The 15,451-nt window shown below is 39.7% G+C and overlaps 1 protein-coding gene across 5 annotated transcripts in view; it reads left to right on the top strand.

Moving 5' to 3' along the window:
- The first annotated feature begins 532 nt into the window (after positions 1-532).
- Positions 533-15,451, top strand: part of Cnot2 (CCR4-NOT transcription complex subunit 2) — a 102,150-nt gene continuing 87,231 nt past the window's right edge. Inside the window, exon 1 of one of the 5 annotated variants that reach the window (XM_052753408.1) lies at positions 533-649. In XM_052753408.1, the coding sequence (XP_052609368.1) occupies positions 645-649 (5 nt within the window). In that variant the 5' untranslated portion in view covers positions 533-644. Of the gene's footprint in view, positions 650-972; positions 1,587-15,451 lie in introns of those variants that run through there. The other 4 variants (XM_052753414.1, XM_052753410.1, XM_052753413.1 and 1 more) reach the window with 4 other exon arrangements.

Here is a 15,451-nt window from a genome sequence, read left to right as displayed (position 1 = left end):
GGCGGAGCCGAGCACGGCAGTCCCGGCGCAGGCAGGCAGGCAGGCAGGCAGGCAGGCAGTAACGGCCCCGGGGCCAGACCGCAGGAGGTGCTCGGGGGCGGGGTGCCGGACAAAAACACAAACACAAACACGCTGCGCGTCCCCAGGTGGGCGGACCCACGCTGCGCCGCCCCCGCCCCCCCGCCCCAGTCCCCGCCCCCGCCCCCCGGAGGCCGCGCTCGGACCCCAGGCCGCAGCTCCCCCCCCACACCCGCCCCCGCCCCCGCCCCCGCCCCCGCCCCCGCAGCCGGCGTGGCGGTCTGGCTTCGGAAGCCGGTCGAGGCCGCGCAGAGGCCCTCCCCCGCTCTCCGTAACCGCCACCGAGGCAGCGCCGCACCTCCGCGGGGGCCGGCGGGACGCTCGGCGGTAAGCCCGGCGGGGACGGTTTCCCCGGGCGGAGCGCCGCGCTCCTCACCGTCGCCCCGGCGTGCCGGCGAGCGCTCGCTCCTTCCCTTCGGCGGGCATTGCTCGCCGCCTTCTGCCGCTGCCGAGAGCGAAGCCGGAGCGACGGGGGTCACGGCGGGGGTCAGAGGGTAAAGGTCCTGCTCCCAGCAGCCTCCGCGGTGGATACGTCGCCATCTTGGATCCGCGGGACAAGAAAATTCATGCGGTGAGTTTTTGGCAAATTTTCGGAAGTCTGGCAGCGGGGTGCGCGGCGGGGGAGGCGGATTGAGGGCCCCCGCAAGGCGGGGGAACGCCTCGGGGCTAGTCCGGTCGCGCCCGGGGCCCGCGGGTAGCGTCCCGGCCCGCCGCTTCCCGTTGCTTTTGTCTCGGCTCCAATCGAGAGAGGGAGAGCGGAGCGGGCGGGGAGGGGGGTGGCGGCGCTGGAGGAGGGAGGGGGTGTGTGTGTGTGTGGCGGGGTGGACAAGACGTAAAGCGTCGCCGTGCTCGGGCCGTCGCCGCCGCCGCCGCCGCCGCAGCTCCGGAGCCCACAGGCCCGGTCCCGGCTGCCCGCGGCCGGGGCTCTCCCCGCACTCCGTCCCCCTGGCTCCCGCCGGCGCGGAGCAGTCACCGGCGCCGCCGCGCTGCTGCTGCTTCCTGGGGTAGACGAGAAGGCGGCAGCGGCAGCAGCATCCGAGGAGCCCCGGCCGCTCCGTAGACGGCTCTGCCACGTTCCCCGCAGCTGCTGGTCCTTGACTCTTCACGTTCTCGCAGCACACGCGCATCCTCCGCCACTCGGGTGGTGGTGTTTGTGTGAAGCGATGGGGACATCGGACTGGCTAACGGGCCCCAGGAGCCTCCAGGCCCTGAGATACCGAAGGCCCTTGCCAGGTGGAGGGAGGAGGAGAACTACCATGCTGCTGCTGCCGCTGCCGCCACCGTACGCGGAGAGGGAAGCTTCCCCGGTGGTGTAGAGACTGGAGTTCGGAGGGTCCTGGGGGCGGCGGAGGAACCCGAGACACTTCTGCCCGTGAAGTTGCGAGCCCTGCTTTCTACTTCCGCCGGGGCCTCTCCTCTCTCTACCTTTTGCTGTCTTAGGTCTTAACTTCCAAGTTTCAGAGAAGAAATAAGTCGGGTTAAAAGAAACTCGTTAGTTCTTAATTGAGGTACTGTTTGTTCAGGAGAAAGTTTTATAACTCTTGTTATCTGTAGGCCCCTTAGGGAAAGCTAATTGTGATTTTCTTTTGTAAAATTATTTCAAAGGTTTTGTCATTGGCATTTACCTTACGCCCTATTAGTACGTTATTACCTCCAAGAAATTCTTCCATAAGGGTACCACTTTCTTGGAAATCGTAGGAGACATCTCTACTTTTCAACATCTGGAAAACCAAGTGTTAAGAGTGTTTTGCTTCATTTTCATAAAATTCTTGGTCCAAGAATTCTCTTTAATCTTCTGGACAGTTCCTAATAAAATACAGCAATATGATCCTTAGATTCTTGGCAAATGGTAGGAAGTGTTATGCAGAGTTAACCAAATCTGTTCACAAGGGAGGGCATATTTAATGTTCAAAACTGAATACATTTTCTGTTATTCTCCATAGTGAGAAATTTTAGAGATAGAGAATTGTGTCCCTAGTGCTTTCTCTTCCCAAACAAATAAATCCAGATAATTTATGTGGCGAGAGTGGGATAGAAATGTAAAGAGTGTATACTTTCATAACAAGTTTATGTAGGGGAATAATTGGTATATTTGGCAACAGTCTCTTTCCAAGCATCAATGGATTCATCTTTGGCAATTTTGTAAGGTAATTTTGTCCCAGGTTGGAAGTGCTGTTTAAAATCCAGTACACTGAAATGATTGTCTACATTCAAGTACTTACCTGTGTTCAGGTCTTGTGTCTTTGATATATTTCTTAATGCCCCAAGATCATTAATAAGGACTAGATACTGCACTCTCCTATTTAGTTTTTGTTGCTGTTGTCTTAAATCTAAAGGAAAAGTTCAAAATGCACACAAAGAGGCATTTTCTTCCACTTTTTACTTTGGCTGACTTTGCAAGATCCTTAATTAAAATGGAACCTTGACATTTTTTTTCAAAGTGATTTTTTTTTGTACGTAGTTTTTAGTTCTAGACCAGAAATTAAAAAAATGTATTTCAAATTTTTTGCATTCCTGTTAATGCTTTATTAATACACAGAAGTTAAGGTAGTGAGTGTTGGCAGAGCCCTTTAGTTCTGATGATACAGTCTAGAGATATGTTATCAGATCCTAGAGCCTGAGAGTCAAGTGCACATTAACATAATAGTAAATACAGCCTTTAAAAAATTCAGTTTCTCAAATGTTTAAAAATAAATTTGTATGATGGAAAATGAAGTAAATTGTGCCTGTGTGAGTGGTTTGTATCCCATTCATCTGAGAACTATCTGATCTTGAAAATGAAATAAAGCCGGGTGGTGGTGGCGCACACCTTTAATCCCAGCACTTGGGAGGCAGAGGCAGGCCGATCTCTGTGAGTTTGAGGCCAGCCTGGTCTACAAAGCGAGTACCAGGAAAGGCACAAAGCTACACAGAGAAACCCTGTCTTGAAACCCCCCCCCAAAGAAAAAAGAAATAAAATACCAAATGATAGGCTCTCTAAAAGAAATAATTACCTCTATTTTCCCTATATAAAGGTGGGTGCTTATACTTTTTGATTTCTAAGAAACATCTTAAGTTTATTTAAAAGTAAATACATTATTGGTAAATTAGAAATACTGGTAACCCTGTTCTGTATTTCTTAAGTAGGTGCTAATACTAGCAATACTTAAACTTAACGGACCATTATAGACTTTTTTTGACACTACATGGGATAGTAGTACAGTTATTTCCTTTTTTTATTGACAAATTTGCTTCATAAGAAAATTTGGCCTTTGTATGTAGTAAACATGAATAGATAGTAGTTATCAGTATAAATAATAGTTTATAATTTTGCACTCTTTCGAAGTGATGTTAAGTAGTATTTTTTGATTAAAATTTTAATTGTCAAATGAGTGGCATAGCTCATTGGGGAAAGGCATTTGTCACCAAGCCTGATGACCTGAGTTTGTACCAGAGATCCACATGGTGGAACAAGAGAATCAACTCCGCTCAGTTGACTTCTGTTGGTATCCACACAAATAAATAACTACATATAATAAAAAACTTGAAAAATTTAACTGTAAAGAGTTCATCTTGAGAGCACACATTTTAAAGCAGACTGTAGATCCCATGTACTGTTTGAGTAGATACTGGAGGAAAACTTTTACAAGAATAGTGATAGTTTTAGGAAATAACCTGGACTTCTAGAGGTATTTTAAGAATTGTTTAAATTGTGTGTACGTGTGTGAACTTGCATGTGGATAGTATGCATGTGAGTGCAAGTGTCTTCAGAGGCTGAGGCTGTAGGCTTCAGATCCCCTTGAGCTGGAGTTAGTAATGAACCTGACATGGAGGCTAAGAACTGAATTCAGGTCCCCTGGAAGAGCAGCAAGTACTCTGAACTCTCCAGCCCCTCTAGTGGATTTTTATAACACAAAACACAGTAAGTCAAGGTACCAGGTTGGGCAGTTTTAGAGGCAGAGTTCATTAGAGTCATACTGTAATTGGAGTGGGATTGCAAATAGTAATGGGTCAAAAGATCTAGGACTATGCTAGTAGTTCTTGTTGATTCAGGTGACTGTCCTTCCTGACCAGGAATGATTTCTACCTTTGGTATTTGAAGGAATTGACTGTAACGTTTTCAGTATGGGAAAAAGCTGTGCTCAAGTTGATAGGTATTGTAGAAAAATTTACATTTGAAAAGAACTATAAGGAAAATTAGGGTTTAAAGTTGTAAGAGTATTTTATGATTTTTACCTTGGATCAGTTTATTGAACTCTTCAATTTAAGTAGTTTTTTTTTTTTTTTCTTGTTTCTGTAGTTATTCTGTGTGGTGTCCTTTGATTTCTACTTAAAAAATTTCAATTCTTAGGACAAATTATGTTGGTATAGCTTATCAACATGAGGGATGTTTTAGAAATAGAATTCTTTGTTTGTTTGGGTTTTTTTTGAGACAGGGTTTCTCTGTGTAGCCTTGGCTGTCCAGGAACTTGCTCTGTAGACCAGGCTGGCCTTGAACTCACAGAGATGCCTGCCTCTATCCCCCGAGTGACCACCTGGCTTAGAAATAGAATTCTTACTATGTTTTCTGACAGCTTTTTTTCCTGAAATGAAGATGCAGATACCTTGGTGTATAACTCATAGGGGAGGGATGCTACATTATGAAGTGATAAATTGGTTACATTGTCTGAACTTCGTTATGAGTACATGGCTAATACAATATGCAAATGCAAGACTGAGCAGTCTAGAAAAAATAGAAAGTTTTCCTTTGCTAGACACACATTTTGTATATGATCAAACTCAGGGTCTAAGTCCATTTTTGAACATATTTGCAGGCATGTGTTTGTGTGTGTGTTGGAAGAGTTAAGTGTCAGTATTCTGTTGCTTGGTAAACTTAGTCAGAACTCACCTGGTGTCATTTTCTTGAACTCTTTCTTGACTCTTCCAGTCCTTCTGCCTTACCATTACTGAGTCTGTCACGATGAGCTTCATTTCCCTTTGATCCCTCTCTCCACCAGAACTCTACAGATCTGAGTGCTAGCAACACAGACTCTTAAGTGTCTTGGTTACATTGACAACGCTGGTACTTTCTGTGTGTTTGATATTTAGTAGATTCTCAAGAAACATGCTTCAAGCAAAATAGTGGCTGGATTAGCAGTTTTCAGTGATCTGTTTCCCAGTCCACAGAGCAAGAGTGTTGTTTGGAATGATGGGTAGTTATCTTCTATTGCCTCATTTCTTAATCTCTTTTTATTCTTAATTTACTGCTTTACCTGTTGGAAAGTAGGTAACTAGCTTCTTGAGATCTGTCTGTGGAGTTTGTGTGGAACTTTGGAAAGAATGTTAGTACAGTATTGATAGTATTTTACTTCTGAGCAGGGTATTTGGATCTGTATTTCTGGCTGTATTTTGCATGGCCGAAGTATTTGGTGGAAGGTGACATGCAGTACTCAGAAGGTAATTGTATTTACAGTACTTAGCCATGACTACTAGATTTAAGCTGTTTGATGCTGTATTCTTTTTGTTTGTTTTTCTTCCTACCTTTTCCTCCCTAATAGCTGGCCCAAAGAATTCTCTAGTCTTTGTTTTGTTTTTGATAGGCTGAGAATCAAACCCAGGACCTTGACACATACTGGGCAAGTGTTCTGTTTCTGAGCTACACTGATCATATAATTATCTAGTTTGAATATCATGGTTCTTAGGAAAGCTAGGTGAGATGCTTTAATATATCTTTAAATCTGATTTTAAAAATACATCTAGGAAATTTCAGCTAGAATTGTTCCTTTTGACCAAATTACACCTCACTCTAGTTTTTAATATTTTGATGTTAGAAATGTGATGTATAGGTTATCTTACTTTTCTAAAATCTGTAAAGGTGTTTCTTTTGCATTTTTGATACTGGGTCTCACTGTGTAACCCTGATTGTCCTGCAGCTTGCTGTAGGATTGCAGGTGGGTACCCCATGTCCTGCTGAGAGGCTGAAAGTTTGAGAACTGGTTTAGCCTCTCGGAGTTTGAATGAGAGACCCTTAAAGCTGTGAGCCAGCTTGGGTCCATTTTAGAGATACAGAAAACAAGCAGGATAAATGATTCCCAGGCTGCATTTAGTGGAAACGCTCATGCTTGACTTGCAGAAATCTTTCTTATATTATGCTTGAGTATGTGTCTCCCAGAGACCTGAGTTACTAAAGATCCAAAGGATGAATATTTTTAAAGGAATATGATCTAGTACTCAGGATACTCTCTCTTGCTTCTGCTGGATTGAAGCATATTAATGTGAAAATCGGTTTCCACTAAGCTGGATGTGGTGTTACACACCTTTAATCTCAGGAGAGTCAGATAGATCTCTGGAAGTTTGAGGCCAGCCTGGTCTATGTAGCAAGTTCCAGATCAGCCAGGGTTACACATTGAGACCCTGTCTCAAAGAGAAAAAGAAAAGAAGTCTCCATTCAATAAATTTCATTGTGCCATGAAATGATAAACAGGCTTAGTTGTATATTTGGGTAGTTTGGGTAGCATTGAATAGACTTGCCTTTTTTCCTCACCAAACATACTGATAAACCATTTTCCATTTATATATCAGGCGTAGAAATATAACTATTGTGTATAAGCATCTGGACCAAATGTAATGACTGATTATGTAAGAGTGTGTTTGGGAGAGGAACATTTGGTTTGGTGTCATAGCTGCTAGGAATGAGCTTTTTTGTCTTTTTACATTGTAAATTATGATTCCTCTGCATACAGATCTTAGTTTTTTTACTTGTCTTTCATAGATCAGGAAAATAGTATGAACTTACCATGTCATTGAAAAGGTCTCATTTGTTTGGCATTACTACCTCATATTTTAAAAATACTTTTACAGTTAGCAAAGTACTTTCACAGCATTTTAGTTTTGTATGGTAGTCACCTTGATGTTAAAGTTAGAAATAGTTAAAATTTTAACATTGACATTTATGGAGACAGCACCGTCAGTTGTTTAGATTAGTATTAGAAATAGGGAATTACGGAGGTCTTTTTCATCAGTCTAGACTCAGTCTCATTTTTTCACTTATTTTTAGTTACTCTAGGAAAAATATGGTCTCTCAAGTTAAGTAGGTGTAAGTGGATGGTTTGTTCAGTTGTATCTGGTCATCTTGTAAATGTAGGGTAGTTAGTTGCATTGGGAGAAGTTTGAGAGTGGCAGCAAATTTCTGTTTCAAACTGGATGCCCTGACAGTATTCGACAGCTACTGGTGTTTTTAAAAATTATAAACATGAGTTGAGAAACTCTGAAGACTTACACGTAATAATATTGAAGTGAGCATAGGCAGTGATCAGTCTTTGAGGACACATTTTATACATTTCCCTAGTGCATGGTTCTGAGAGATGATCTGCTGAGTAGATAGGCCTTGAGCTTCACCTTAATTTTGTATTCACAAAGTAGTGCTTTGAGGCTGTAGTTTTTATGATTTTTGTATGAGTAAGCATGTCTGGTGAGAAATTAAATAAGCTATAACCATTCTGATCTGTATTGTCTTAGGAGAAGTTCCAGGAGTATTCTTAGGCATGCCAGGCAAAACTTTGAGGTCTGCAGCAAAACTGGTTAGCCATGCAGTTGAGTTAGCAGCCTCCAAAGTGTTCAAATTCAGCATGAATTGCGTGTGTGTGTAGTCATGTCTTCAAATGTACATATGTGTAAAGAACGGTGACCCATGTTTCAGGGATTTTGTGAAACACTTAAAAGTGTTTGAGCATAGTTGAAAAACCATTGGACTTCATAATCTTCCTGGTTGCTTCCAATCCTTAAATTTTGTGTTTTGAAGATGTTAAGACTTTTCCTTTTCTTCTATAGATGTAAAATTCATAGAATTTCCTTTTTTAAAAAAGTAATTTGATAAAAATTGTTAAAATTTAAACTAAATTTTTTTTTACTGGATTGGCATTCCAAATGTTTGTTTGCTCAGTGTTAGACATTATCAGTGCTGAGTGTATGTTAGGGATCTATATAAGTGTCTACCTATGAGCTAATGTCCTGATTAGTATTAGGAGAAATAAAAACAAGTCATTTCAGAATGTTAGAGCTTGTGAAGGGAACAGCATTTGACTAGTGTTGGCTGAAATAAGATTAAATAGTGTTGAGAGGCGGCCTGCGATGTGTGAGGCACCATTTCAATAAAAAGAATAGAAGGAGAAAGCTATGCAGAAATAGGGGTGAAAGGTGTACAAGGAGGAAAGAGTAGAAGGCCTTGAGGTGGGATCAGGTTTGCATGCTCTGAAGCGATCAACAAATTTCATGAACAGTTAATGCTTTTTGCATAAACAAGGTGCACTCTGACCAGGAAAGAATGGTTAAGACATGATCCTGTCTTTTAATGGATCTAAGAGTAGATCCTGTAGGCTTTAATAAGTTTCAGTGGCTGTGTGGGGACTGGGCATTGTTTTTCATTAAGAGGCCTTGAAATCTTTTCTGGATCTGACAGAATTGGGGTCTGTCTATATTATAGAAAGTTAGATTGGAGAACAAATATAAAATGACCTGATTTGCATCTCCTTAGAATAATGAAGGCATTTACAGGTTTTTGGTTTTGTGATATTAGGTCATTGGCATTCCTTAGAACTTAGTTGTGTTTTCATGGTTAATAAGGCCCTCTTGTGTAGTAGTAGTTGTTCAGTAACTGTTACTGTGTGCCCCACACTATTATTCTTGCACTGAATAATTTCTCACGATTTAAGTGCATGAGAAAGATTTGTGGTGCATACTATAGAAACATTGTAGGGTAGAGAGAGCAGCCTTGTTACTTAAGTTGCTTTCAGGGAAATGATGCTTGCCTAGGTTCTGAAGGGTGAGTTGGCCTTCCCAAAATGGGGCGAATAGTGCTTCATGGAATTCTGGGATCACATACAGGTTAGTTGAGGAGATGATGTAGCCACCATGTAAGAGACCTTGTCTTTTTAAAATCTTTAATATTGGAGTCACTAACCAGTTTTTTAATGTCTCTCCCCCCACCCCCTTTTAAATATTCAACTATCTGTTTCAGGCAAATTTAGATTCTACATCTGACAATTAAAATGTTAAAATCCATGGTATAATTGTCAGTTTTGAAGGATTATATTATCTCTGTTGGACATATTAAGCATTTTGTGTTAATACTAGCAAGGTTTTGTTAAGGACTTTTAAATTTGGTAGTTTTTATCTTTTGGAGAATTTTGTGATACACATAAGCCAAAGCCATAATTCAAATTTTTTATATAAATGGAGAGAACATACTAAGTTTGGGAACACAAAATTTGAATGTTCTTATTTGACAACATTTTAAGTGGGTCTTCAAAAATCTCTAGGACTAGTCATCCTGAGTAAAAGTCACTGTTCTGACTCAACTATTGTGTGACTTATCCTCTCCAAATTTCATTTTTCTGATTTTTCAGTTGAGTATAAGCAACAATAGTTGCCTCATAGACTGAAGAAAGGACTGAAAGTTCTTGTGCTGTGTTTGTATGTTTTTGGAAGTACTTGTTACATTGAAGGTATTTCTGAAGCAGATGGAAACTAGCTACAATTCAGAGTGTAACTCTGTATCGAGTCCTTAAATGTAAACAAATACAGTACAGTCTTACTTTTTTTTTCTTTTATTTATTTTGCAATACAATTCAGTTCTACATATCAGCCACATATTCCCTTGTTCTTCCCCCTCCCGTCCCCCTCACCTTCCCCCCAACCCCCCCCCCCCCCCCCATTCCCATCTCCTCCAGGGCAAAACCTTCCCCACAGACTGAGGTCAACCTGGTAGACTCAGTCCAGGTAGGTCTAGTCACCTCCTCCCAGGCCGAGCCAAACAATCCTGCATAGGCCCCAGGTTTCAATAGACATGTTTTTTTTTTTTTTTTTTTTTTTTTTTTTTTTTTTTTTTTTTTTTTTTTTCCCCCTACCTACTAAGAATTGTGTTTCGATGACACCGGGTGAAGTGAGATGTGTAGTATTTGTGTTTCGAACACACGGGGTGAAGTGAGATGTGTAGTATGTGAGGAAATGTACTTTAATTTAGCATTGCTTTCTCTGAAGCACCTTGCACAGTGCACAGCACATAACAGACATGTTCAAATACTTGTTGAAGGGCTAATGGGATAGGGTGTTAAGTAGTGCTAACGGGAGCTGGCTGGAGGAAGGAAAGGAACCAGAAAGAGCAGTGGGGGAAGGCTGGGAATGAGAACAAAAGTACACCACCACTTAGGATGAAAATTCCACAATGAAATCCATCACTTAGGAAGCTAATCCAAAAAAGAAAAAGGACAACAACAACAAAAGAGTATTAGTGCACCGAGAAAAGGGTTCCCTAATTGTTGACATAGAGAGATCTAATGGGTCATTTTAAATGAAGTAATGTTTGGAAAGGTTCCACACTTAGAATCAGAAGATAGGTTTTGTTAGCTATGTGCTGGAGCAGATCTATTAGTATTGAGGAACCTCAGTTTGTTGCTAGTGTGTTGCTACCTGTATTGCTGATGGCTCCGGTGAAAGGAAGGAAATTTGGTTAACTTAAGCATTTTGAAAGTAGTGTGATATTGATGAGTTGTACTGAAACTACTGTTTCTTTAAAGATGGGTGGGTGATGTGTCCTCACTCATGGTATATTGTGATGCTCTTGTATTCCTTTGCAGCTTTGCCGTTTAGGAACTTTATTTAAACATCCAGCTGATTGACTTTGGGAGAGGGGAATTTAAAGGTCATTGGAGAGGCAAAGCTATTTTGCAGTGTTCATTTAAGTTAGCCACTTAACTATTTTCTGTGTTTTTGTATGCTAAAGTGCTGGTACTTTGTATGGGAATGTTATTTGACATAAGCCTTCCTTCTTGAGGAGTATACATCCTGAGTATTCTTTGATTAGTCTAGATTTTTGTAACTGTATTTGTGTTGGCCACAGATACTATCTTGTGCTTGTTTTTTTCCTTAAAAAGAGAAGCCTTTATCATTTACAAATAGAGCATCTCAGTGCAGTGGTTTGAAACCATTGTGTATATTCCTTGTATATGGAATATATCTGAATAACACAACTGGTTTTTATCCCTGCTTACATCTTGAGGGTTTCTTTTGGGTGCTGAGAGTTTTGAAGTATTAAAAATAAATACCATATAAGGAAAACAGAATAGTACCAAATAGCTGTAGTAGAAAAATGAATCACAGAATCTGGAAAATGACGATTGTGAGTTCCTTCATACTGGTGAAAATCTAGTTCTTTTACATGCTTGTTAGGGTTTCTCATTTTTCTCATATTATATTGTTGTATTTAAAAAAAAATTAAAACTCCAGAAACTAGAATCTCAAATCAGATTTTTTTTTGCCTAAAAAGACAAAATTTAAAATAAAAGAGAACACATCTAAAAGTTATTTGTAAGATATATTTATAAAACTTAGGAAGTATACTTTTACCTGAAAATCTTGGACCTTTTTATAACTGTCATAGTTTTGCTAAGGATTATCAGGCACAGCAGTGTGCCCTAGCATCATACTTGTTTGTCTGCCCACTTTAGTCTAAGATTCTTGAGTGCATTTTTTAAAAAATGAGTATTAACTAGAGAATTAGTTCTTCAGATAAAGTTATGTTCCCACAATATATTAATAAGGCTTTTATTTTTAATTGTATTATACCAGCCTAGGACAAATAGCGTCTATGTTAAAATGTGAAGGCACTAAAAAATGTAGTTACTATAATAGGAGTTTTGCTTTTCCGGCAACTTTAAATGCTGTTTTAAAAATTGTATCTTTTCTGATAAATTTATTAGATGATTCAGGAAAATAAGTTTCTTAATTTCTAGCTTTCAAGTTGATAATTTGAAGTGTTTTTATATACTTGGAGAGTGCCGATTTTTAGTTCTGTGGTTTACTTTTTTTTTTAAAGTTTTTTTTTTTTTTTAAGATTCATTTATTTATTTCGTACGCAGCGTTCTGTTTGCATGTGTCCCTGCAGGCCAGAAGAGGGAGCCAGATCTCATTACAGATTGTTGTGAGCCACCATGTAGGTGCTGGGAATTGAACTCAGGACCTCTGGAAGAACAGCCAGTGTTCTTAACCTCTGAGCCATCTCTCCAGCCCCTGTGGTTTACTTTTAAAGATAAATCTGTAATTTATCCATCTGAAGTTTAGATTTTTGTGGGCAGATGTATATTGTTGCAGCATTATGAATTGTTACTATTAAGTATTGATTTTTAAAATTTTTACATGCTGTAGAAAATTGAAGTGATTGCTAAGGAAGGCACACAGTAAAAAGTAATAACGACATTATTTCTCACAGAGGAGGCAGAAAGTAAGGACTAGGAAAAGAGGACAATGAAAATCATCCCCAGTGTGCAACTTAGATTAGTGTACTGTTTAGTGTGGCAAGCACTATTTGTCTCCACCAAGTGTGTATAGCGCTCTGGTTTTACTTTTCCAAACTGCCTGATTAAGTCATACAGGGTAATGTAGGCAATTTGAAGGATTAAGGAATGTATTTCAGAAGGGGAAACGCCTTCTAGAGATAGCCAGTGCTGCCCTTTTATTAAAGATAAATTTTTTGAAATGGTGTTTGAAGTTGCCGGAAAGGTAAAAATGCATCATTTTTGTAGAGAAATTTGGGTCTTTTAGAACCTTAATAAAACATAACAAAAACTCTTAAGATTAGGAGCAGTTTCTAATGTTACATATTTGTCCTGATCACTCTTAATGGCCAAACCACAACTGACTTGATGTTTTTTTTAATTACTGAGCATTTAATTTGAATTTTCACTGTTTAACTGATGAAAATTCCCTCTCCCTCTTCCTTGTATAATTGGGCATTTCTTTAGAAAGTCTTCATAATGCAATAATGTATATGAATCTGACCTGGAGACTTAGAGTAGTAGCTCCGGTTCTTAAGTATAGCTTTGACTTTAGTCTACTTTTCCAGCTCTGAAGATCCTTCCCTCAGAATGCAGAGGAAATAACGTCTGTGTAGCATTTAGCATACCCTGCAGTATGTTGAGTGTGTGCCTTCTACCTTCAGAGTAGATTATAACCAGCTAACATTTCTCTGAAATCAATCTCTTTTTCCCTCATCACGCACCTTTTGGTGCAGATCTCGTGTCCAAAGTGATGGGGTTCGTTCGGAATGCTTGCTATTTTATATTTTTGGAATACTGACATAGACTTGAGCAGTTGGGCATCTTTTATTGGAAAAACCTGAAATGCAAATATTTTCTAAAATTGGAAGCTTTTTTTTTTTGAGTATCATATAAGTATTCAAAAATTTTTAGATTTTAGAGAATTTCAGGTTTTGGATTTCATTAGAGACGTCTAACATGCAGTTAGTCATTTTACCTTAATTTTTGCCTGTCACTGTACTGGATCGTGGATTTAGGGACGAAGTCAGTCTGTTTAGCTTGGTGCAGATATTTGCCGTTAGTGTAGGTATTTGCTGTACTGAGGATCAAATCAAGGGTTTTCTTTCTCTTTACTGTGGAGCCCTACACCACAGCCCCAGATCAGTATCTTCCTGATGATTTTTCTCCTTACATCGCTTTTGTCAATTTAGTATCATATCAACTATGTGTGAATTGTATACTGAATATGGTTGTGTAAAATTATACTAAATTTAAAAATAAATGATAATTTTTATATTCATATTTTTTTAATTTTCTGAAATTTTTAAAATTTTATAATCTGTTAAGCAAATTATAGTCCTTTTTCTGTTTGTGTTCTTTATTCTTATTGGTAAGAATAAAGACAGTTACACTACTAGGCTATAATCCTAGCCCGGTACCCTGCTGAGCATCATTCAATGATTCAGGAGAGGGAGTTAAATAATATTCAATATCACACAAATATGTAGTGAAGTAATATACAGAAATACTGTTTCAAGATTGGTCAGGTGATTTTTACCTGGTTAAATTTAATAGTGTAGAAGTTTCAAGAGAACTTTTGAGTAGTTTGCTGTATCAACTATTAATGCAAAATGTTGGGGGAGATACTAGACACGAAAATCAGAATCTGTTTCATTATTGAGCTTAGGGTGTTTGGAGGGCTTTCTAGTCAGTTTGATATGTGGTTATATTTGAAATGAGTGGCTTGCTTTGTAGGGATAGGTCAAACAAAACAAGTGAATTTTACTTACCGTGTTGGGTAGTTTATGTTTCTAGTTCATTAATTCATTTGATAAATTTGACTTGAGCTCTTTTTTTAGTGTCAGGCACTGTTCTAAGAGAATGTAACTGTGCATGGCAAATACTGTGGTAGTTGGTGATCAGGTTATGGAGAAGAAGAAATCCAAGTATGTGTGGAGGATACATGGGCAACTGAAAGACTAGGCGGCATGTCTCTTTTCTCAGACAGTAAATGGGTAAGCCTGTCCTGAAGGAGTGGTCCTGTGTTTGTCCAAGGGAAAGGCCTTGGGAAGGGGCAGCCACAAAGAACAGCTAACCCTGTTGTCTCATAATGCCCCAGGAGTATCTAGATGTCTTCTGATTTAAAAGAAGTCACAAGCCTAGCTGAAGTGTGGTGGGAAAGGAGGACAGTGATTAGATAGTACTGGGAAAAGCGGGGACCAGCCAGTGAGGAAGGACTTGGAAGTCATCGGCAGGACCTTGGCCTCTCCGGGTAAAATAATCGACAGTCCTCTTTTTAGTTGCCCTACCAAGTTAGTTGCTTTCTTCTCATTTTAACAATTAGCTAAAGATTCTTCGGGAACCAGGATAAATGCTCCTCAACTTTAAATGGGTTTGCATTAGCAAATCTAAACTGAGAATGTTAAGTCCGAAATGCATTTAATGCACTTAATCTCCTGAACGCCCTAGTTTAGCAGCAGACAAGTCCTCTGCAGCATATTAGTTGTTAACTCCAGTGGTGGCATGAATGGCTGGGATCTGCGCCCGGGGCTTCTGCTGCCCCAGGATTGCCCAAGAACACCGTAGCACAATGTGCTTGGTAGCTGCGGAAAGATTAAAATTCGGAATCTGGAGCATGGCTTTTGCTTTAATGTGGATCATTTTTCATGCCATCCTGAAGTAAAAAGAAACAAAACTGTACAACAGAAATGGTTCAAATTGGGAAGCAGATACAATCCAGTTGTAGGAGTATTTATGTGTAACATTTCAGAGTCCGTATTGGATTTAGTAAAGAGACTTAGGCAATTAAAATTTAAACTAAGAATACCAAGTAATTAAGACAAAGCAGTTTAGTACTGGTTTCTCTCAGTTGTCATTCTAAAGCTTTTAAAAAGGAAATTAATGTTATATAAGTATTTTAGTTAATAAGCTGTCTTTATACAAGTTCTCTCTTAGTTAAAAGCTCGTTTTTAACTTTCATAATCCATAGGAACTGATAGTTTTTTAGGTTTACATTAAATATATTGAGGGAGTTTAGGTATTTTTATCAAGCACTATTTAAATGGCTTTTTCTGTCTTTTTACTCACACACACCCACACCCACA

The sequence above is a fragment of the Peromyscus californicus genome, unplaced genomic scaffold, assembly GCF_007827085.1.
Source record: "Peromyscus californicus insignis strain IS unplaced genomic scaffold, ASM782708v3 Scaffold_24__1_contigs__length_46423439, whole genome shotgun sequence".
Classification (NCBI taxonomy): domain Eukaryota; kingdom Metazoa; phylum Chordata; class Mammalia; order Rodentia; family Cricetidae; genus Peromyscus; species Peromyscus californicus.
Note: the sequence above shows the minus strand (reverse complement) of the source record. Positions and strands in the feature narration are given on the sequence as shown.